General features: G+C 47.5%; 1 protein-coding gene across 9 annotated transcripts in view; it reads right to left on the minus strand.

Moving 5' to 3' along the window:
- Positions 1-13,520, minus strand: part of PIAS2 (protein inhibitor of activated STAT 2) — a 36,237-nt gene extending 22,717 nt beyond the window's left edge. For all 9 annotated transcript variants that reach the window (XR_011339430.1, XR_011339428.1, XR_011339429.1 and 6 more), the window contains exons 1-2: positions 13,429-13,520; positions 593-1,067 (exon numbers count right to left, since the gene is read on the minus strand). Coding sequence is in view for 3 of the 9 variants with exons in the window: in XM_069880986.1 (XP_069737087.1) it covers positions 593-1,067; positions 13,429-13,452 (499 nt within the window). In the remaining 6 variants the exon portion in view is untranslated. The remainder of the gene's footprint in view (positions 1-592; positions 1,068-13,428) is intronic.
- Between the last annotated feature and the right edge of the window lie 9,787 nt (positions 13,521-23,307).

The following is a 23,307-nucleotide window of genomic DNA, read 5'->3' on the forward strand; positions in this document are numbered from 1 at the left end:
AAAAAAGGAACACTTCCAAAATTGAGGGAAACAGGTGCTAGGGAATATTCTAGCACATCATTGCCACCTCTAGGTATTACTGACCAGAAATCAAAAGGTAACTGGACAGCAGGACGGTAGTGCAGAGCAGGGGCCCTTCAGTACCAAAAGTAGGTTTATTAGAAAGATGGGGACAAACTTTTTCTCAAGGCCTGCTGGGACAGAACAAGAGGTGATAGTTTTAAACTAAAAGAGGGGAGATTCTGGCCAGACAGAAGGAAGAAATTTTTTTACACTGAGGGTGGTGAAACATTGGCCCAGGTTGCCCAGAGCGGTGGTGGATGCCCCATCCCTGGAAACATTCCAGGTCAGGTTGGACTGGGCTCCGAGCAACCTGACCAACTTGATGTCCCTGCTCATGGCAGGGGGATTGGACAAGATGACCTTTAAAGGTCCTTTCCAACCTAAGCCATTCTGTGATTCTATAATAAGAAGGGGAGGGACTTTTCACTATTCCCCAGCGGCAAAAAACAATTTAAGTCTGAACTTCGTACTGTCACAAGCAACGTTTATTTAATGAACTGAGCAACCTGCAGAGCTATTAAACACTTACCTAGACTTGTAGGTTTTATGAGCACATCAAGCACATCATAAAAAGGCAGGCTTTTCAGCTGAACATCAGGATGAACTGGTGGAATCGGAGGGGACAGCTGCTGCATCTCAAAGTGGGACTTACTGCTTTGGAGGAGCACAGGACTGACAGGCGAGGAAGAAGACTGAGACGTGACTGAAGTGGAAGGGTGAGGGTGAGTGCTAGCACCTGCTAGGTCAGGCTCAACAGAAGAAGGACTACTGTCTAAGTTGAAAATGGGAGGTTTTATAGTCGGTAAGTCTGAAAGTCCTTCCATGATCCTTGGGTACCGACACCTATAGAGCTCTCGGATCTTCATCTGAACTGCTGGGCTGCAGCCACTCTTCAGCAAGTGCAGTGCCCTCATCAGAAGCTCATGCTTCCGCCCACTTTTATTACGTCCAGCAAACCCCAACAGCACTTGCAGTTCGGAAACACGAAAACTTGATACCATATTCTAGAAAGAAAGAGACAAGCACAGGTCAAGCATCTGAGCTTCCATCATTTGTTTTAACACCCGTCATCTCAGATACCACCCACACCCTTACACAAGGCAAGAGTAGTTAGGTTAAAGCAAAGAAACAAGCTGTCCAGGATGAAAGTTATTTGGTTGTGTTACTGATTTCAAAGACTTGTTTTCACAATGAAACAACAATCTTAATGCAAGCCATGTGCTATCTTAAATTCACAAGCAGAAGCTCTACCACAAAACCTGTCTCACTTCATGAAACAAAAAAATCAGATTAATCTGTATTATCACCTCTCTTCCAAAACATTTTAAGAAATAAAATAAGCAACTCTAAGTTCTACATACTTTATTCTAAAATATCCTTTATTTTGTGCATCATCTTAAATGCAGGCACAATCAGGGAGGCACACCAGGATTCACTCTTCAAAGGATGGCACAGCAAGGTGGACACCTAAAGAGCCGTGATATCACACTACCAAACGGTTAACAAACATAGCCGATTCTTCCAGAATCGGAGAACACTTCCCGTCCTTTTTCCTACCGCATTCTGGCAACACAGTAATCTGGTATCACTATTCATAGAAAATAATACTATTTATCTGTCTATCAGCCAGCTGTAGAAGGCTGAGGATTCAACTATGAAGTGCATGAACAGAAAGGTCTGCTTCCTCTTACACAGTGAGGATCATTACTATTATTACCCTTTATGACAAGGGAGTAGTAAAGCATAGGCATCTCACATTTTCCTGAGTAAGCTCACTTTTCAGAGAGGTATATAATTGTCCAGAATTCTTTTAAGCAAGTTCCTTCCTATTTCTGTGGGATTCTTCCAGTGTAACAAGGACGTTAAGTTTTAAACCTGCACCCTTAGCAAGTTTGCGGACGACACTAAGCTGGGTGGAAGTGTTGATCTGCTGGTGGGTAGGGAAGCTCCAAAGGGATCTGAACAGGCAGGATCCATGGGCAGAGTCCAATGGCGTGAAGTTTAACAAGGCCAAATGCCAGGTCCTGCACTTGAGGCACAACAATCCTATGCAGCGCTACAGACTAGGAGAAGTCTGCCTGGAGGAGAGGGACCTGGGGGTGTGTTGGCTGACAGAGACTGAACATGAGCCAGCAGTGGCCCAGGGGGCCAAGAAGGCCAATGGCATCTTGGCTTGGATCAGAAACGGCGTGGCCAGCAGGGCCAGGGAGGTTCTTCTCCCTCTGGACTTGGCACTGGTGAGACCGCTCCTCGAATCCTGTGTTCAGTTCTGGGCCCCTCACCACAAGAAGGATGTTGAGGCTCTGGAGCGAGTCCAGAGAAGAGCAACAAAGCTCGTGAGGGGGCTGGAGAACAGGCCTTATGAGGAGCGGCTGAGAGAGCTGGGGGTGTTTAGCCTGGAGAAGAGGAGGCTGAGGGGAGACCTCATTGCTCTCTACAACTACCTGAAAGGAGGTTGTGGAGAGGAAGGAGCTGGCCTCTTCTCCCAAGTGACAGGGGACAGGACAAGAGGGAATGGCCTCAAGCTCTGCCAGGGGAGATTTAGGCTGGACATTAGGAAAAAATTCTTTACAGAAAGGGTCATTGGGCACTGGAACAGGCTGCCCAGGGAGGGGGTTGATTCACCTTCCCTGGAGGTGTTTAAGGCACGGGTGGACGAGGTGCTGAGGGATATGGTTTAGTGTTTGATAGGAACGGTTGGACTTGATGATCCGGTGGGTCTCTTCCAACCCTGGTTATTCTGTGATTCTGTGAATCCTGGGTTTAGTTCTGGGCCCCTCACCACAAGAAGGATGTTGAGGCTCTGGAGCGAGTCCAGAGAAGAGCAACACAGCTGGTGAAGGGGCTGGAGAACAGGCCTTATGAGGAACGGCTGAGAGAGCTGGGGGTGTTTAGCCTTGAGGAGGCTGAGGGGAGACCTCATTGCTCTCTACAACTACCTGAAAGGAGGTTGTAGAGAGGAGGGAGCTGGGCTCTTCTCCCATGTGACAGGGGACAGGACAAGAGGGAACGGCCTCAAGCTGCACGAGGGGAGGTTCAGGGTTGACATCAGGAAAAAAATTTTCATGGAAAGGGTCACTGGGCACTGGCAGAGGCTGCCCAGGGAGGTGGTTGAGTCACCTTCCCTGGAGGGGTTTAAGGCACAGGTCGACGAGGTGCTAAAGGGCATGATTTAGTGTTTGATAGGAATGGTTGGACTCAATGATCTGGTGGATCTCTTCCAACCTGGTTATTCTATGATTCTATGAAACACAAAAGTGCGTCTGACTTCAGTTCGTGCTGCCGCACCATACCAGTTCTGGACTTGAGGACAGGCAAATGAAGGCTCTAACAGAAGGCATTTTTTAAAAAAACAGTTCAAAGGTGCATTAGTGACTTCTAAACAGTCAACCAATATATATATTTAAAGATTTGGGTGTTGATATCAGAAGGGATACAGCCCAAAAGGCAACGCTGGGTGCCTACCTGCCTCTATCCCTACTAAGCCATTATAGTGGATACACCCACACATTCTGACACAGATCTGACACAGCTGAAGTTTTAAGACAACCCTGCTACAACCACAAAATCAGCCACCAAAAAAAGGGCTGAACTCCCACAGACCCCCTGCTTCTTGCTCCCCATTCTCTCCTTGAGAGAGAAATATTCTTATGGTAAAATGGATCAGAGAACTGATCCAGATGAAAACATGACCTGAGCCATGACAGGACAGTGGGAGCAAACAACCAGGATCTACCTATTCCAGAGTAACTTGTGCCTATCAAAACAACCACCCAAAATATGGTGGCAGGGCTCTCAGCAGGGACACCCTTTCCTCACAGTTAAGGTGACGCTGGTATCCTATTTCAGCTGCTGAATTTCAATACTTCCAGGCAGCCAGTGTAGGTATGTTGATGTTCCTATGAAGCAGCTATCAGGAAGCTAACCCAGTAGCCTTCAAGCTGCTATTACCCCATCTGTAAAGCCACCAGGGATGCAACTGCCAGTGAAAGCAGTGCTACATCAGGTGCTGAGTGGCTCACCCTACCTTCTGAAGCAGGGACCAGCTGCAGATGTCGCTTTATTTTCATCCCAGCAACATGTCTCAACAGTAGAACAATCCAAGAAAAGAGGAGATAGATGGAGGCAGAACTCCATACAGTTCACAAGCTGCTGGAGGAGGTAAGTTTCTGCCTGTGCTACTCTTGCTACGTTTTCTTAGTCTCACAGTCAAACTGTAAAATTGTATTTCAGCATTCATAAAAAATAGTTTGCAGTACTATATCAGCTTCAAAGTCAAGCCACAAAAGAAACTGTAAGAGATAATATGGATATGCAAGAATTTACTGAGAACTTCATGTTGCGTGCTTCCATAAATAGCTGCACAAGCTTGATAGCAACGTCAGCTCCTTTATTCAGACACAGGCAGTAAGGATGGTTCTGGATTCCATCATCAGAATGCAAATGAGTAAAATAATCCTCTACACTGAGATTAAGGAAACAGCATGTATTGCAAAACACTGTCTCTTACCCTGCCCGCTGCCTTCTCTGCATTCCTGCAAGTTAATCAAGGTGAAATGTGCAGTCAATCACGCCCTGAAACGGCTCATGTTTTATGTGGAAATTCCTCAAACCAGCATTTTATTACAAGATGGATTTCATTTTATTAGAAGACAGATGCTGGCTTCAATACCACAGTCAGCAAGACCTTAAACTGACACCTCCACTAAAAATGCTTAGGACAACACCAACTTCTGTCCATCAAGACAAAAATCTCACATATGATTTGAAAGAAGCCTTGCAAAAGTGAGTTTTACAGGACATAATTAAACAATGGCTTTTGCAACATTTTCCCCCTAAAGCTGATTCCTCATTCACTTTAAGACAACAACAGCCATGTGCATGGAAACACAGCCAGTCCAATCTACATATTTTAGCTTATTACTCCATTTACAGATATATCAAAATGGACACTTGTTATAATCAGCAAGGTTTTACAGAAGCATAATATATGCTTAGGAGCATTTATAACCGTGGTGCAAGACAGATTTCTTCTAACAAACCCTATCAAGTTATTTTCTTTCGGAGTTCCAGCAATATTGCACAAGACTGCAGCCTAGCTATTAACATGCTTCTCACATCACTGAATTAAGATCAGACATTCAAGTTGTGTCATGTAAATGCCATCAATTTTCTCTTAAAAGAAATTCTTTACAGCTGCACAGCCCAATAAAAAGCTTTTTTAACACAGAAGACCAAAGCCATTTTATTTTTAATGTTTCTTCATGAATACAAAGAGTAGTTTGACAGAACTTTAAGGAGGGAAATCAGAGTGGATAATTCAAGTACTTTTATGTTCCAGTAACGTTTTTTCCTGAAATTCAGACTTGAAGGTCATAAGACCTTTCACAGGGCTTTTTTGTTTCTTACCGTTAAACTATAGCAACCATGATTCATAAGTAGAAACACTGCATTAAGCCGTAGGTGTATTTGGAATGGCATTCATTTCACAGGGATGATGATTTTAGGGAGTCCAGGAAATGCTGACACATTGCTGAAATTAAGTGCAAGCATGTTTCAGAGCAAAGTCAGGGATCAAACCTTTCTCTCAAAGAAGAGGTATGCAACTCCCCACACTTCCCATGCCAAAGCTACCTGCATTTTTATCAGCCACTGTACTTACAAGTAGGAATGAAAGGTAACCAAGAAGGCCTGTTAAATTCTTGGCATGTGTCTACAAGCACCAACAACTGCAGCTTCTAGTCCACAGCTGCTCAGGGTAGGGAACCCTTCACTCAAACCCACAGCAACAATCCAAGTCAGCTCAAAAGCTCAGGTCAGCCTCCACCGGAGAGCTCTGCTTCAGCCCCACAGGCTTCTGAAGTGCCTCAAGACTATACAGGGAAGGGACAAATACCACAAATCCTCACTCCTGACTTTCAGTCCTTTTCTGGACACTGAGAAGCACATTTGTGACATCTTTTACAATAAATCTACATGCACGCTGATTTACATCAGGCTGGAAGCATGTAATATCAGCAGGGAAGTCCAGTTGGTGTCTTAGGATGGCTGAAGAACTAACTCTATGCTGACCCTAAATACAAGTGTACTTGGGAAACCGATGTAATCACACATAAAAACCTGCAGGTCCTGGGAAGGAATGAAGATGTCACCAGTTAAATCTGTACAAGCTGTAGCACAGTAAGAGCAGCTCTGAAGAACACAACAGTTGGCACAAACAGCATAACCATCGGGTCCTCAGTATCACAGGGATCTCTTTGGACTAACTCTAACTCCTAAATTAGGCCTTAGTCTTCAAAGCTGCACACACTTAAGGTCTGAATGAAAACCTTAAATCAAATTGTTATGCTCCTTTCACACAAGACTCCCAAAACAAAGCTTGACACGTTTCATTGCAGCCTCATTTCTTCAGTACCACCATCCCCACTGTATCTCAGCATTATCATGAGCCGTTAAAAAAGTTTGTCGTGTCTAGAATAGTTAAGGTGCCACAGTCAGCCTTGCTGGTCTGAAAAAGTGACTGCATCCAGGAAGAACAGGGGAATTTTGCGCAGACACAAGATAACAGCATTTTATCAGAGGTTATCTTATTCAACAGGTTCAGTGTTAACTGCAGTCTAAAGATGTCTACTTACCAAAAGAAACTTCCTAACACCATAAAATCATGGAATGGTTTGGGGTGGAAGGGACCTGAAAAATCATCCTGAAAAAATCATCATAAACAGACACTGCAGTAAATTTTGTGTCACATCTCTCTCTGCATAGGACATATGTGCACACTTCCTTCTCACTGAAGAGTTTTCTCTAACAGCCATGAAACTGATCATCAGCATCACACAAATTAACTTTTGCCAAGGCACATTCCTTTGCCTATAAAGAGGCTTTGTTTTCCATAAAAATGAAGCTGACACATTACTTTAAAATCTGATGAAACACAAAATTATGAGAATGAAGCTGTTATCTTCTAAGCTAGGGACCTGCAGCATTTCAAGGACAGCATGCACTCTGCATGATTTGTTTCCAAATTAGAGTCAGGATGCCAGCAGAAACTTAGGGGACCCAAGGGATCCTCTCACTCTAAGTAATAATATATAACCAATATTCCTATTTGCAGTATTTTGCTGTGATGCAAACTGAAGCTTCAAGCCAAATCTTGGCAAGTTCAGAATTTATTGGGAGCTGGAATCATTTTCTCACAGATGGCTCTCAGAAGAAGCTGTAGTTCCCCACTCATGGGCCAAATCTGTTCAAAAATGTGTCCATGTAGTATCCCTGGCCTCTACACCTGACTGCCAACTTCTGTTCCCTCTCCATCTACACTTGTGTAATCCTTTCAACATTCACTGGGCTGCCTGTGAGCCAGGATTATTGATAAGGGTACAAGCCATGTTTAAAACCCATCTATGAACAGCAGGCCTGGGAGCTTCATATCAAAATAGAAAACATAACAGTTGCGCTCACCACGTCTCCTCAGCAACTTCATAACACTCCAGAAAGCCTTGGAACCTACAGAATTGGTTAAACACTACAAATTTAGGGTTAATCTGAAGGCCTGGAACAGCAAGTCTTATACTGGATGTTGCCACTAATACCTTGAAATGCAATGACTGGTTACAGCCACTTCTGAATCCTTTAACAACATCGAAGATTGCCAAAAGGCACAACGTGACTGTGGGTTCCATTGAGTCTCCATGTTCTCTTCCACTACAGCCTCTCAGTTATCACCCCACAGTCACAGCTTCCCAGAATTTTCACTGTGAAGATCCAGAAGGTGGCAGGGATGGTACTAACAAATAATAAAATGATCCTTTGCCCTGAGAACAGAGAAACACTGACCCTGCACACTTCCCTCTAAAAAAGGATTTAGGAGAGAACTCTGACCTCCTGCCTTTAATCACTCCTTAACAACTTATTAAAATAAATTCAAACTCTCCAAACTGCCCCAGTGGCCTTTCATAAGGCCAGCAGAGATCACCTGCTACAGGAAATTGCAATCAACAAGAGCAGCAAATGATACTGCCATAAGAACCATCTTATGCGTTAATGTATAAAGCAGAAGTTTAATCACTCCAATGGTCAGTTCATAGATGCACTGATGGTGAACGGGAGTACCCTGCTCTGGCCAAACACAGGAAGAATCATTGTCTGAAAGAAAACTTGAACCTAAGATACAGCTGTGTGGTGCTCAAGCAGGCACGTGCAAAAGCATCATCAGAGAGGCGGTAAGGGACTTGAAGACACAAGGCAGTCTACTGTATTCTCTTCCAAAAATTATCCAGAGCTTTCCCAAAATGGACCGTGAGTTATTGTCAGCTGGATAATGAACAGACAATCAGAGAAGCTTCAGGCTAACAGACACATTTTGCAGGCACTCCCATTTACAATAAATAAATAAATAGAAACAAACAGAAAAAGACATTTCATAGAATCATAGGATGGTTTGGACTGGAGAGGACCTTAAAGCCCATCCAGTTCCAACCTCACCTGCCATGGGCAGGGACACCTCCCACTGGATCTGATTGCTCCAAGCCCCATCCAACCTGGCCCTGAACACCTCCAGGGATGGGGCAGCCACAGCTTCCCTACGCAGCCTGTGCCAGTGCCTCACTACCCTCACAGGAGAGCATTTCTTCCTAAGATCTCATATCAATCTCCCCTCTTTCAGCTTAAAATCATCCCCTCAGTCCTAAGCATGCACTCCCTTGTAAAAAGCCCTTCCCCAGCTTTCCTGTAGCCCCTTTTGGCACTGGAAGCTGTTGTATGTTTTCCCCGGAGCTTTCTCTTCTCCAGGCTGAACAACCCCACCCCTCTCAGCATGTCCTCTTCTCTTTCTTCAAACCAGTTTGTTTCTTTAACTACTGGTATCTTCTATTTTGCACAATGAAAGAGTATTCCCATAGTTCGGCTGAAACCCAGCTCCCTTTCCCCCTCCCCTTTCCTGTGTTACTTTTGGCAAGCAACTCAGGTGCATATATAATTTCAAAGGTATTTAGATGCCCAATTCCCAGACAGAGTCAATCAATACTCATGCATATCTAGATAAGCGATTACAGCAGCATTGGAAAATGCAGATCACATCGCTGGCTCAAGCCTGGAGGCGTGGAAGTACACAAAGAAGAATTCTCTGCTATAAAGTTGACACTGTGGGTTTAGCCACACGCATGGCTACACCCTGTGAGAGACTTTGCGAAGAGGGCTAAAAATGAGTCTGACGTCGAAAAAACATGGGCATACAAACAAGTTTCAAGAAAACAACCATTTAACACAACTCAGGAAAAAACAAGCCAACCCTCTTGAACCTAAGATTGAAACAGAGTGTTGTCGTCCACAAATAAAGAGACTCAGTTCTTTCCATGAGATTTTCATAACTGAGCTCCTCAGCTACACTACAGCCACTTCAAACGAAGCAGTGTTAGTGCTGGAAGAAGCCTTGGTGTAGGAAATTCCCTGGCAATTGCAGTGTATTTCCTACTCTTACTCAGCCTACAGCCAGCTCAGCCACCAGACCTTTTTCCACACTGAAGCATAACTCTCAGTGGTTCCAACGCACCACTTTTCCTATTTAAATGGCTTTTATTCCTTCAGTAGGGAAGCCTTTTATTCCCTTTGTAGGTGTACATGCAGTATTCTCTCAGCAGCGCTTCTGCAGGTGTGTATGCTGCGGAAGGTTCTCCTTCCAAAGATACTCAAGAAAAGGAAAAAAGCAGGAATGGTGCAGCCAGCTCTTTGTGTACACACCTTGAGATAAGGTAGGTCACCCCTGCACCCAAAAATCTGTTACAATAAAGTCTCCAAGTGCAGTAGAAAAGGCATACAACTAAGGGCAAAACAGGCCTGAAAGAGAATACCAGGATTCAAAACCTCACAGTGCAGTTTGTGCATTTAGGAAGGCATTCTGAATCTTGGAATGCATTGGGTCAGAAGGTAGCTTGAAGCCCATCCAATTCATCCCTCCTGTGATGGGGACCATGGTTAGGAAAGTATTTTGGATCAAAGAACGGTTTGGGTTGGAAGGGACCTTAAAAGTCCATCCACTAGGTAGCTGTCAGGATCTGAGGCAAACAGAATAAGCTGTATTTGTCTTCAGGAGTAAAAAAGTTCCGTTGAATGCCAAGAACAAATATTTTTTTATTCTTAACTTTTATTTTTGTGTTTACAATACATCATAGTTAATAATGCAAATGCTTTCTCTATGGTGTTCCATTAAAATTATTCCTCAGGTCTAATTCTTCTGGTTTTATTAAAATTGTATTGTTTTAAAATTAGTTTCAACTTCCCAAGGCATCCAATAGGTGTAGAAACAAGATAAAATCATTAAGAGTCATCAAGCCCCATCCTTGGAGGTGTTCATGGCCAGGTTGGATGGGGCTTGGAACAACTTGATCCAGTGTCCCTGCCCATGGAAGGGGTGTTGGATCTAGATGGGCCTTAAGGTCTCTTCCAACCCAAACCATTCTATGAACCAGAATTCCTTCCTAACCATCACCCTCATGGCAAAGGGGGGTGGAACTGGATGGGCTTCAAGCTTCCTTCCAACCCAAACCATTCCATGACTCAAAATGCCTTCCTGACCACCCAAACCATGCCATGACGTTGTGAAACCCGATATTACCTTTTCACACACACTTCGTTCTGGCTTGGACATCTTTTTTTATTGCACTTGAGGACTTAATACTGTCATATTTTTAGGTGTGGGGCTGACCTTTCCCACCTCAAGGGGCACGCACAAAGGAGCTCCCTGCATCATTCCTGCTTTTTTTCTCCCCCCCCACCCCGTTTCCACAATTCAGCGATTCCTTTCCTGTTTCCACAATTCATTCCAGCTTCTTCCCTTCATTTCCTCGATTCCTTCCTGTTTCCCCCCGTTTTCATGAATCCTTCTTGCTTTTTCCTTTCCCGTTTCCACGATTCCTTCCGGCTTCCCCCATTTGCATGACTCCTTCCAGCTTCCCCCCCATTTCCATGATTCCTCCCAGCTTCCCCCCCTCCATTTCCAAGATTCCTTACTGCTTCCCCCCCGTTTCCACGACTCCTTCCTGCTTCTTCCCCCCGTTTCCACGACGCCTTCCTGCTTCTTCCCCCCGTTTCCACGACGCCTTCCTGCTTCTTCCCCCCGTTTCCACGACGCCTTCCTGCTTCTTCCCCCCGTTTCCACGATGCCTTCCTGCTTCTTCCCCCCCGTTTCCACGACTCCTTCCTGCTTCTTCCCCCCGTTTCCACGACTCCTTCCTGCTTCTTCCCCCCGTTTCCACGACGCCTTCCTGCTTTTCCGTTTCCACGATGCCTTCCTGCTTCTTCCCCCCATTTCCACGATGCCTTCCTGGTTTTTCCCCCCATTTCCACAACGCCTTCCTGCTTCTTCCCGTTTCCACGACTCCTTCCTGCTTCTTCCCCCCGTTTCCACGACGCCTTCCTGCTTCTTCTCCCCGTTTCCACGACGCCTTCCTGCTTCTTCCCCCCGTTTCCACGACGCCTTCCTGCTTCTTCCCCCCGTTTCCACGACGCCTTCCTGCTTCTTCCCCCCGTTTCCACGACGCCTTCCTGCTTCTTCCCCCCGTTTCCACGACGCCTTCCTGCTTCTTCCCCCCGTTTCCACGACGCCTTCCTGCTTCTTCCCCCCGTTTCCACAACGCCTTCCTGCTTCTTCCCCCCGTTTCCACAACGCCGTCCTGCTTCTTCCCCCCGTTTCCACGATTCCTTCCTGACTTTTCACCCCATTTCCACGATGCCTTCCTGCTTCTTCCCCCCGTTTCCACGACGCCTTCCTGCTTCTTCCCCCCGTTTCCACGACGCCTTCCTGCTTCTTCCCCCCGTTTCCACGACGCCTTCCTGCTTCTTCCCCCCGTTTCCACGACTCCTTCCTGCTTCTTCCCCCCGTTTCCACGACTCCTTCCTGCTTCTTCCCCCCGTTTCCACGATTCCTTCCTGACTTTTCACCCCATTTCCACGATGCCTTCCTGCTTCTTCCCCCCATTTCCACGACTCCTTCCTGCTTTTTCCTCCCCGTTTCCACGATGCCTTCCTGCTTCTTCCCCCCGTTTCCACGACGCCTTCCTGCTTCTTCCCCCCGTTTCCACGATTCCTTCCTGCTTCCCCCATTTGCATGACTCCTTCCAGCTTACCCCCATTTCCATGATTCCTCCCAGCTTTCCCCCCCACATTTCCAAGATTCTTACTGCTTCCCCCCCGTTTCCACAATTCCTTCCTGCTTTCCCCCCGTTTCCACGATGCCTTCCTGCTTTTTTGCCCTGTTTCCACTATTCCTTCCTGCTTTTCCTGTTTCCACGACGCCTTCCTGCTTTCCGCCCCGTTTCCACGACTCCTTCCTGCTTTCCCCCCCATTTGCACGATGCCTTCCTGACTTTTCACCCCGTTTCCACGATTCCTTCCTGCTTTTTTGCACCGTTTCTATGATTCCTTCCTGCTTCTTCCCCCCGTTTCCATGATTCCTTCCTGCTTCTTCCCCCCGTTTCCACGACGCCTTCCTGCTTCTTCCCCCGTTTCCACAATTCCTTCCTGCTTCTTCCTCCGTTTCCACAATTCCTTCCTGCTTCTTCCCCCCGTTTCCACGATTCCTTACTGCTTCTTCCCCCGTTTCCACGACTCCTTCCTGCTTCTTCCCCCCGTTTCCACGACTCCTTCCTGCTTCTTCCCCCCGTTTCCACGACTCCTTCCTGCTTCTTCCCCCCGTTTCCACGACTCCTTCCTGCTTTTTCGACCTCGTTTCCACGATTCCTTCCTGCTTCTTCCCCCCGTTTCCATGATTCCTTCCTGACTTTTCATCCCGTTTCCATGATTCCTTCCTGACTTTTCATCCCGTTTCCATGATTCCTTCCTGACTTTTCATCCCGTTTCCATGATTCCTTCCTGACTTTTCATCCCGTTTCCACGATTCCTTCCTGCTTTTTCTCCCCCGTTTCCACGATTCCTTCCTGCTTTTCCCATTTCCACGATTCCTTCCTGACTTTTCACCCCGTTTCCACGATTCCTTCCTGCTTTTCCCGTTTCCACGATTCCTTCCTGCTTTTTCTCCCCCGTTTCCACGACTCCTTCCTGCTTTTTCCTCTCGGTTCCACGATTTTGCGATTACACTCAGCGTTTTTCCCCTCAGCTCCCAGGCGCCGCGGAGCCCCCACCCACACGGGGCCTGAAGAAATCGGGATTTCCATCCCTTTTTCCCCTCATCCTTTCCACATCCCTGCTCTTCCCGGTACCGGCTGCAGCACCACCACTGACCCCCTCAACGGATTCCATTGGGGGGGGGGGGAAGGGGTTGGGGGAGACACGGGGACAGGAGCGAGGGCCTCCCCCGCCGCCCCTGCCCCTCGTGCCTCTTCCTCCCCGCCTCCTCGCCCTCCTGCTCACCCGCAGCTCCTCGAAATCCGCCATTTTCTCACGCGGCGCCCCCGCCGACACCGGGCGCCGCCACCACCATCGTGCGCCCCCCGCGTGACGGGAAGGGGCAGGGGGCGGGGCCCCGGGAGAAGGATGCTGGGAGGGGGCGGGGCCTGGGGAGGGGGCGGGGGGGGTTGGGAGGGAGGGAGCGGTGGACAGGGGGGCAGAAGGGTGAAAACAGAAAAGAGGAGACAGGGAGCAATTTATCAATGACCTGGATGAAGGCATTGAGTGCACCCTTAGTAACTTTGCGGACAATACTAAGCTGAGTGGAAGCGTGGATCTGCTGGAGGGTCGGGAGGCTCCAAAGGGATCTGAACAGGCTGGATCCATGGGCTGAGAGCAATGGCAGGAGGTTTAACAAGGCCAAATGCCGGGTCCTGCACTTGGGGCACAACAACCCTGAGCAGCTCCAGACTAGGAGAAGTCTGGCTGGAAACTGCCTGGAGGAGAGGGACCTGGGGGTGTTGGTTGGCAGCGACTGGACATGAGCCAGCAGTGTGCCCAGGTGGCCAAGAAGGCCAATGGCATCTTGGCTTGGATCAGAAACGGTGTGGCCAGCAGGGCCAGGGAGGTTCTTCTCCCTCTGGACTCAGCACTGGTGAGACCGCTCCTCGAATTGCTTGGAGCGAGTCCAGAGAAGAGCAACAAAGCTGGTGAAGGGGCTGGAGAACAGGCCTTATGAGGAGCGGCTGAGAGAGCTGGGGGTGTTTAGCCTGGAGAAGAGGAGGCTGAGGGGAGACCTCATTGCTCTCTACAACTACCTGAAAGGAGGTTGTGGAGAGGAGGGTGCTGGCCTCTTCTCCCAAGTGACAGGGGACAGGACAAGAGGGAATGGCCTCAAGCTCTGCCAGGGGAGATTTAGGCTGGACATTAGGAAAAAATTCTTTACAGAAAGGGTCATTGGGCACTGGCAGAGGCTGCCCGGGGAGGTGGTTGAGTCACCTTCCCTGGAGGGGTTTAAGGGAAGGTGCTGAGGGACATGGTTTAGTGACTGATGGGAATGGTTGGAGTCGATGATCCTGTGGGTCTTTTCCAACCTGGTGATTCTGTGATTCTATGAAAGGGGAAAACAAGGGGAAAAAGGGGGGCGGGGAAAGGGAAGGGGAAAAGGGGACCAAAGGAAGGGGGTGGGGGGGCATAATGGGAGGTGGAAAGAGGCACCAAGGGAAAAAGTGGGGGGGAAGGGAGGGGGAAAGGGGCACTAAGGGGAAGAAGGGTGGCGGGGAGGTACATGGGAACTAAGGGGAAAATAAGAAGGGGCAAAAAGAGGGGACTGGGAAAAAAAAAAGACCAGGGGGGCACAAGAGGGGACCAAGGGGAAAGGGGGGTGGCAAAGGGCAAAAAAAAGGGTGATCCAGGGAAAAGAGAGGGGGAGGTGGGGTAAAATGGGAGACCCAGGGAAAAAAGGAGGGACCTAGGGGGGAAAAATGGGGTGGGGTAGAAGTGGGGGGCAAAGAATAGAGGGAAAGGGTAGAAGAGAGGGGGAAAGGGAAAAAAAAAAACAGTGTGGGAGTTGGGGGCAAAAATGGGGGGACCCAGTGAAAAAGGGCGCGGGGGAGAAGGATGTAGGAACCAAGGGAAAAAAGAGGGAGGCAAAGGAGAGGAACCAAGGGAAGATAGGTTTTTTGGGTACACACAGACCCACCAACCCCAGCCCCTTCGCCACAGGGATCCTGGTGGGGCAGCAGCTCCAGGAGAAGGGAGCAATCGCATTGGGGCCACCGCTTTCCTGCCTCCTGCAGAGGGAGGAGACCAAACAGAATGGCTGTATTCACACATTATAAGGGATAAACACCAAATAATGCTGGATTTTGATGTAAAGGACAGAAAGGGAAAGGCTGGACTGCACTGCAGCTCGATAGTTTTCTTAATTTTCCCACCTAATCAACAGCATTTTTGTAATTTGTGTGATAGTAGTGATGTGGCATGTTTTATTAATAAAAAATGAAGCAAAAATGTCACCAGCAGCAAGTGTCAAAACAGGATAATGGGTTCCCTGCTGCAAGGCAGACATTGAGGCATTTACAGAAAAACAAACTCCAAGGCTCAACTGAGAATGTTATTTTCCAAATCAGCCAGAGATCTTTATCCAGTCATAATAATTACCCAGGTACAATCAGAAAACAGCTTGGGTTTTGAAGGGACCATGAGGGTCCCATCAGTTCCCCCCTGCAGGAGCAGGGACATCTTCAACTGGATCAGGTTGCTCAGAGCCCCATCCAACCTGACCTTGGATGTTCCCAGGGATGGGGCAGCTACCATCTCTGGGCAACCTGTGGTAGTGTTTCACCACCCCCAGCATAAAAATTTTCTTCCTAATCTGTAGTCCAAACCTCTCCTTTTTTAGTTTAAAGCCCCCTGTCCTATGGCTACAAGCCCTGCTAAAAACTTTCCCCATATTTATCAGCCCCCTTTAAATATTGAAAGGCCTCAATAACATCTTTCAGAGCATTCTCCAAGCTGAATAACCCTAACTCTCTCAGCCTCTCTTCATAGGGAAAGTGTTCCAGGCCTTTGATCATTTTTGTTGCCTTAACTCTGGACCTGCTTCAACAGGTACTCTGTTTCAAGGGCAACTGAGCCCTTAAACCTCAAAAACTGACTTACTGCAATAATAATTATTAAAAAAAAAAAAAAAATGGGCAAAGGCTGATCAAAACCAACTCAAACTGAGTTGGAGAGAGACATGGGGGGGGGAAAGTGGTCTGAAACGCAAAATACATTTGCCTATCTTCACCAAAAGGCATCGGGTTGTGCCCAATAGGCAGATTCAGGAGGTAATTTGCTCTTTAAGATTTCAACATAAGGACTTGATTATTCAGACCTCCTTTGTTAGGTCAACTCAGGAACCCACAGCTGAATTAAGAGTGCTGTCTGCCACACTGCTGTGTGAGTTCAGCTCCCGAGTCAAAACACTTCCTTTTCCCTGCAATTCAATACTAGATGAAAGGGGCAAGGTGCAGGTTGGGATCTCTTGGATCACTTGGGTCGGGCCAATACGTACTTTCAATTCAGGATGGGGGCTGATGTGACTGAGAGCTGCCCTGCAGAGAAGGACTTGGGGTGCTGGGGGATGAGAAGCTCAACATGAGCCGGCAACGTGTACTGACAGCCCAGAAACCAACCACGTCCTGGGCTGCATCAAAAGCTGCACGGCCAGCAGTGCGAGGGAGGGGATTCTGCCCCTCTATTCCCCTCCTGCGAGATCTCATCTGGAGCCCTGTGTCCAGTTCTGGAATCCTCAACCTAGACAAGGATATGGAGCTGTTGTAACAGGTACAGAGGAGGCTACAAGGATGATCAGAGGGCTGGAGCACCTCCCATATGAGGACATGCTGAGAGAGTTGGGTTGTTCAACCTAGGGAAGAGAAGGCTCCAAGGAGATCTTATACTGACCTTCCAGTACCTGAAGGGGCTAAAGAAACCTGGCTTGTAGTGATAGCACTGGGGGCAATGGCTATGAACTGGAGAGGGGCAGATTTAGACTAGGTATGAGGAATTTCTTCACCATGAGAGTGGTGGGGCCTTGGAAGAGGTTACCCAGGGAAGTTGTGGATGCCCAATCCCCAGAGGTGTCCAAAGACAGTTTGGACGGGGCCTTGGGCAGCCTGATCTAGTGGGACATGTCATGGGGTTGGAGCTGGATGATCTTTAAGGTCCCTTCCAATCCAAACTATTCTATGATCCTATGATCATCAAAACACCCTGGCACAGCCCAGACTAAAGCTGCCTCTCTCGTTTTTGCAGCTCACTTTCACATGCTTCATTCTCCAAACTCACCAGGAAACACATCAATGTTCAAACTCACCCCAGAGCTAGGCATTTCTGTTCTCATGTACACTCACCTCTCACTTCATAGCTACATCTTTCAGCCCCAGTATTCATTGGGATAAAACCACAAAATATAATCTGTTCACTCTGATCCCTTACATGCATAAGATAGTAAGGGTTTACATATTAACCTCTCCTAAATTTTGCTGAAGGAAAGAATTCCTTAGAGTTCTTCTTTTCATCAAATATTGTTCCCTCCCAGCTTTTCTCCTATTCATCACTGGGGCCGTATCCTTGGAAAAAACAAATACTCCTAGTCCTGGTTCTCCTCAAGGTTCTCTTGATGTCCCTGCTCCACAAATACACAGGGCTTATCCTTTCGTGCTTTGTTATCTTATCCCCACAAGGTTTCTCTCAAGTCTCCCTTTTCTGCACTTCTCAGTAACTTAGTCTGTCCTTTTGCTCTAGTTTTTCAGAGCCCAACGGTTTTCCAAAACTCCTTACACACACATCAGCTCTAGATTTGCATTCCCTCAATATGAAGCTGCCTGAGCAGCTTACCCAAGGTTTAAATATCTCCAACATTTCTTTTTCCACCAAATTTTTAAGCAGCCTACCTCAGGAGTCAGAGATGCCTCCAGCACCTGCTGCTGTTTCTTCCACCTCCGTGTCCAACGCCACTTCCTTGCCTTCTTCTTTCTCCGCGCACCACCTCCTGCGGTGGCTCCAAAAGAATTTCCAGAGCTCTCCCCATGAGTTCTTTCAGATTTTGGAATCTTAAATTTAAAATTAGACCCAGTGCTAGACATAGGGAGAAGCAGACACTGCGTGCTCTCATCAGATGGGAGATGATTCCAGCAGTTGCTGGGGTTTTATTCACCAGAGGGCTCTAATTATGGTAAGAAGGGAGCCTATAGGTGCTCAGCATCCTGCCCCCTAAATGACGTCAGAAAATAAACGAATACAGCTGAGTTTCAGAAGCCTGTGTGGGGCTACAGGAAAGCTGGGGAGGCACCCTTTACCAGGCAGTGCAGGGATGGGATGAGTGGGAGTGCTTTTCAGCTGAAAGAGGGAAGATTTAGATTAACAATGAGAAAAAAATGTTTTCCTGTGAGAGTGGTGAGGCACTGGCACAGGTTTCTCAGAGAAGCTGTAGATGCCCCCTCCCTGGAAGTGTTCAAGGCCAGGTTGGATGGGGCTTTGAGCAACCTGCTCCAGCAGGAGGTGTCCCTGCCCGTGGTAGGGTTTTGGAACTGGATGATCTTTAAGGTTGCTTCCAACCCAAACTATTCTGTGACTCCGTGATTCAACCTTCTCTGGTAAAGTTTCTATGCACAGTTATGTCCATGCATGCCCTGACTCTTCTCAAGGCTATGTTACCTACTGAAATAGGGACATTTGACCACCTAAGAAAACTGTCCCTGCTTTGCCACAAACACAATGAAGATGTAGAAAAACCCCAAAAAAACCCCAGACCCAAACACGACTGCCCCTAGCATTACATCAGTGACATTCCTTGGCATTATACCTCAACAAACTTCTCCTGTACTGCTTTACAGGCAATAAAGTATGAGTTACAGGCAGTGATAGGACTGAGGCATAACTGGGCTGACTGGCTGATTTCTCTGCGTGTAATGTGTTTAAAGGCAAGGACTTTGTGAGGCCAGCGTGAGACTTCTCCAACCTCTTTTCTATCTCACAGCCATTTATTTTTTAATTTACCTAGACAAAGTGGGTGGCAGAAATGCAATGGAGTGGTGCTCAGTGCCCACACTCCTCTTGCAACAGGTCTAGAGCTGTCAAAGCACAAAGACTCACAGCCGCCTTAATTGCCCTGCTGCCCATTAAAACCTGATTGCAAGACAAGATGTTCTGAGTTAGATACTCACCCTATTTATTTGAAAGACATCACTCACGTGGGTGCTTTGTATCTCCCCTTTCTGTGCAGGTAATTGACAAGCAGATCCTGGGTGAGACCATGTCTGTTATGGTGAGACATAGAGTGAAGTTACATAAGTCGTTTACAATCACAGAGGTGGCAGGCTGAGGAGTTACAGTAATGCTTAGCAGAAAACCTGCAAATTAGAAACTTATTTTGTCCTCCTTTATTTCTTATATTCAAATCACTTTTGATGATGAAATAGAAGTTAACTTGTTTTGCATGCCTATCCTAATGTACCACGGTGATACACATACATTTTGTTAAAAGCACAGCAAGGAAATAATTATGCATTTGCTATAAAGTTGTTTACCGCAGCCCAGAAAGCCAAACCATGTCCTGGGCTGCATCCAAAGCAGCATGGCCAGCTGGGCGAGGGAGGGGATTCTGCCCCTGTGCTCCTCTCTGGTGAGACCCCACCCAGAGGTCTGTGTCCAGTTCTAGAATCCCCCAAAAAGGGATGTTGAACGGTTGGAACAGGTCCAGAGGAGGTCACAAAGATGATCAAAGGGCTGGAGCAGCTCTGCTCTGAAGACAGGCTGAGAGAGTTGGGGCTGTTCAGCCTGGAGAAGGGTCTGGGGAGACCCTAGAGCAGCTTCCAGTACCTGAAGGGGCTCCAGGAAAGCTGGGGAGGGACTTTTTACACGGGCCCGGAGTGATAGGATGAGGGGGAATGGCTGTCTACTATGTTGAGACATACAGTGAAGTTACAGAAGTTATATCCAAACGCAGTGATGCCAGACTGTGTAGGTACAGTAATGCTTAGCAGAAAACATGCAAATTAGAAACCTAATTTATCCTTCCTTTATTTTCTATATTCAGCTTTTAATGATTAAATATAGTTTTGTTTGCCTATCCTAACGTTCCAGGGAGCTATGCTTGTATTTTGGTTGCTAGCATAGCTGAGAAATATTTCAGTGTTTGCTATGAAGTTGTTTACCTGACCATTATTGTTTTTATTAAATGATATCTGTAGAATGCAAGGCCTTGAGAATAAGTCCTAGCAAGGCTTCTTTGTCAGCTGTTGAGTTGCTTGGGGACACAGTGATCCTGCCAGCCAGCACTGTTCAGATGGGATTTCACTGTGCTGAACACGGCCTCCTGCACTACCAGTGTGCGTTTGCCTCCAAGGACAGTTTGAAATATTTGTTCACAAATATATGGTGCAAATAACCTTCAAGTTTGTGTTCAAAGGGTTGAAGACTCTCTCTTAATCCACCAAAGCAGTAGCAAACTGCATACTAAGATACCACTACCCCCTTAAGAGAGGTGGTGAGAAAAGTCTCCAGTAAAACAAAGGCAAGAAGCCAGGCTACTCCCTCAACAGCAACGATATGGTCTTGGAAACTTAATTGGGATGGCTTGAATCCCAATTTCAATTATAGGAACTTCCCTCTCACAACCATAAAACAGAAGTGCCCAATAATGAAAAACAAACACATTACCTACTGTACTACCACATGAAGGCCACAAAATTGAACACAAAGTCTAGGAGTTGAGGACCGAAGTTGTACGCAGGAACATTAATCTCATCCATTTTGAAAAATTCATGCTTTATGGGATAAATTTAATTTAAATTATTTGTATTAAATTACATGCCTAACAAGATGAGTGTACATTTGTAGTGTGAATACCTGAGCAGTTAACATATGCTGAAGTCATGTTTTTGGTTAGGACATCGTTGAGATGGGACACAGGTAAAGGAGAGGTTTCCAATAAGAGCTCAGTTGAGATACCTGGTGAAGGAAGCCTGAGGGAACAGAAAGCTTGTGTTGGCATAGACTGGGTAGAGAATGTGTGAGAAAGAGGCTGGGGAAACATTCCTAAGCTGGAACAGGATTACTCCAAAAGGATAAGGCCTTCATACTATTGATGGTTATACTGAGGAGACGGCGTTTGGAGGAAGGTTTGGATGCCCGGAAAACACAAGTTTGAGGATGAGATACTAAGCAAACATAACATGGCATGCATGTGAAAAGTCTGGTAGTTGCTCTGTCCAGGAAAAGCTGTTGGAACTGAGTAGCTGTTGGTGGACAAGGCGTGGGGATGGCCTGCACCTGGGAAGCACTCGGGCACCACAGGACAGGGTGTTGCCAGAGGATTGTTTTTCCTTAATTCTGACCTCTTCCGTCCTGCTTTTTGTGCTCTTGCAGTAGTCACCAAGCAAGCTTTTGCACACTATAACTTCCCCTTCATGTATTTTCAGAGATTCTGTCTCTTTTTAACGTTCTCCTCCAGCTGCAGTGAAGCCAAACAGCATCTGACAGGGTAGGCATGCAAAACAACTTCACTTCTATTTCATCATTAAAAGTGATTTCAATATAAGAAATAAAGAAGGACAAAATAAGTTTCTAATATGCAGGTTTTCTGCTAAGCATTACTGTACCTCCTCAGCCTGCCACCTCTGTGATTGTAAATGACTTATGTAACTTCACTCTGTGTCTCAACATAACAGACACGATCCCATCCCATCCAGGATCTGCTTGTCAATTACCTGCACAGAAAGGGGAGATACAATGCAGCCACGTGAATGATGTCTTTCATATAAATAGAGTAAGTATCCAACTGAGAACATCTTGTCTTGCAATCAGGTTTTAATGAGCAGCAGGGCAATTAAGGGGGCTGTGAGCCTCTGTACACTGTCAGGCAGAGACAGGGTTGAGTGGACCCAGTGCTGGGTTGGGACAGGGATGATGAGCTGAGGGGCTGGAGCAGCCCAGCCGACCTAAAAACAAATTCGACAGAACTAAGCCAGCTCTGCCCACTGTGAAATTCATCCTGCTGTCCCCAACAGGCAAGTTGCACCTGGGGAGAAGCAGAGTGCAGCCTGCCCCTCACATCAGTGGAAATGTGCTTTGAAAGAAGTGTGACCAGCAGGGTGACAGAGGATTCTCTCTGCTCTTTTCCACTCTCATGACACCCCACCTGGAGTCCTGCCTCTAGCCCTGGAATCCTCAACATAAGGAGGATATGGAACTGTTGGAACGGGTCCAGATCACAGAATCACAGAATCACAGAATAACCAGGTTGGAAGAGACCCACCGGATCACCGAGTCCAACCGTTCCTACCAAACACTAAACCATATCTCTCAGCACCTCGTCCACCCGTGCCTTAAACACCTCCAGGGAAGGTGACGCAACCACCTCCACCTCCCTGGGCAGCCTGTTCCAGTGCCCAATGACCCTTTCTGTAAAGAATTTTTTCCTAACGTCTAGCCTAAACCTCCCCTGGCGGAGCTTGAGGCCATTCCCTCTTGTCCTGTCCGCTGTCACTTGGGAGAAGAGGCCAGCACCCTCCTCTCTACAACGTCCTTTCAGGTAGTTGTAGAGAGCAATGAGGTCACCCCTCAGCCTCCTCTTCTCCAGGCTAAACAACCCCAGCCTCTGGATCTTTCACATGAGGACACGCTCAACAAAAGTTGGGGTTGTTCACCCTGGAGAAGATAAGGTTCTGGGGAGACCTTAGAGCAGCTTCCAGTGTTGAAAAGGTCTTCAGGAAAGCTGAGGAGGCATTTTTAACGATGGCATGTAGTGAGAGTAGGAGGAGAAATGGCTTAAAATCGAAAGGGGGAAGATTTAGATTAGATATTAGGACAAAATTCTTCACGATGAGGGTGGGGAGCCCCTGGCTCAGGTTGCCCAGAGCAGGGGTGGCTGCCCCATCCCTGGAGGGGTTCAAGGCCAGGCTGGATGGGGCTTGGAGCCCCTGATCCAGTGGGAGGTGTCCCTGCCCGTGGCAGGGGTGGGACTGGGTGGGCTTTAAGATCCTTTCCAATGTAAACTGTTCTATGATTCTATGACTCTACGATTCTGTGCTTCTATGACTCTGTTCTATAACTCCGTGACTCCAACCTACGATTCCATCCTGTGAATCTTCGACTCTACGACCATCCCTCTCCCTACCCGCCCCTCCTCCCCACCCCGACTGACCCACTCCCTGACTCTCCTCCCCTGACTGGCCACGTCCTCGGACCATCCTCCTCCCCGCCGCGTTTCATTGGCTGCGGGGGGGGGGGGGGCTGGGGCTGCACCCGCTGCCCCCATCCCCGCTGCAGCTACAACCTCCGCCGGTGCACGCGTCCCCCGGGGCCGCAGCGTCCCCCGACCCGCAGCCCCGCTGGGTGCAGCCTCCCCGA

Source organism: Phaenicophaeus curvirostris, chromosome Z (genome assembly GCF_032191515.1).
Source record: "Phaenicophaeus curvirostris isolate KB17595 chromosome Z, BPBGC_Pcur_1.0, whole genome shotgun sequence".
Taxonomy (NCBI): domain Eukaryota; kingdom Metazoa; phylum Chordata; class Aves; order Cuculiformes; family Cuculidae; genus Phaenicophaeus; species Phaenicophaeus curvirostris.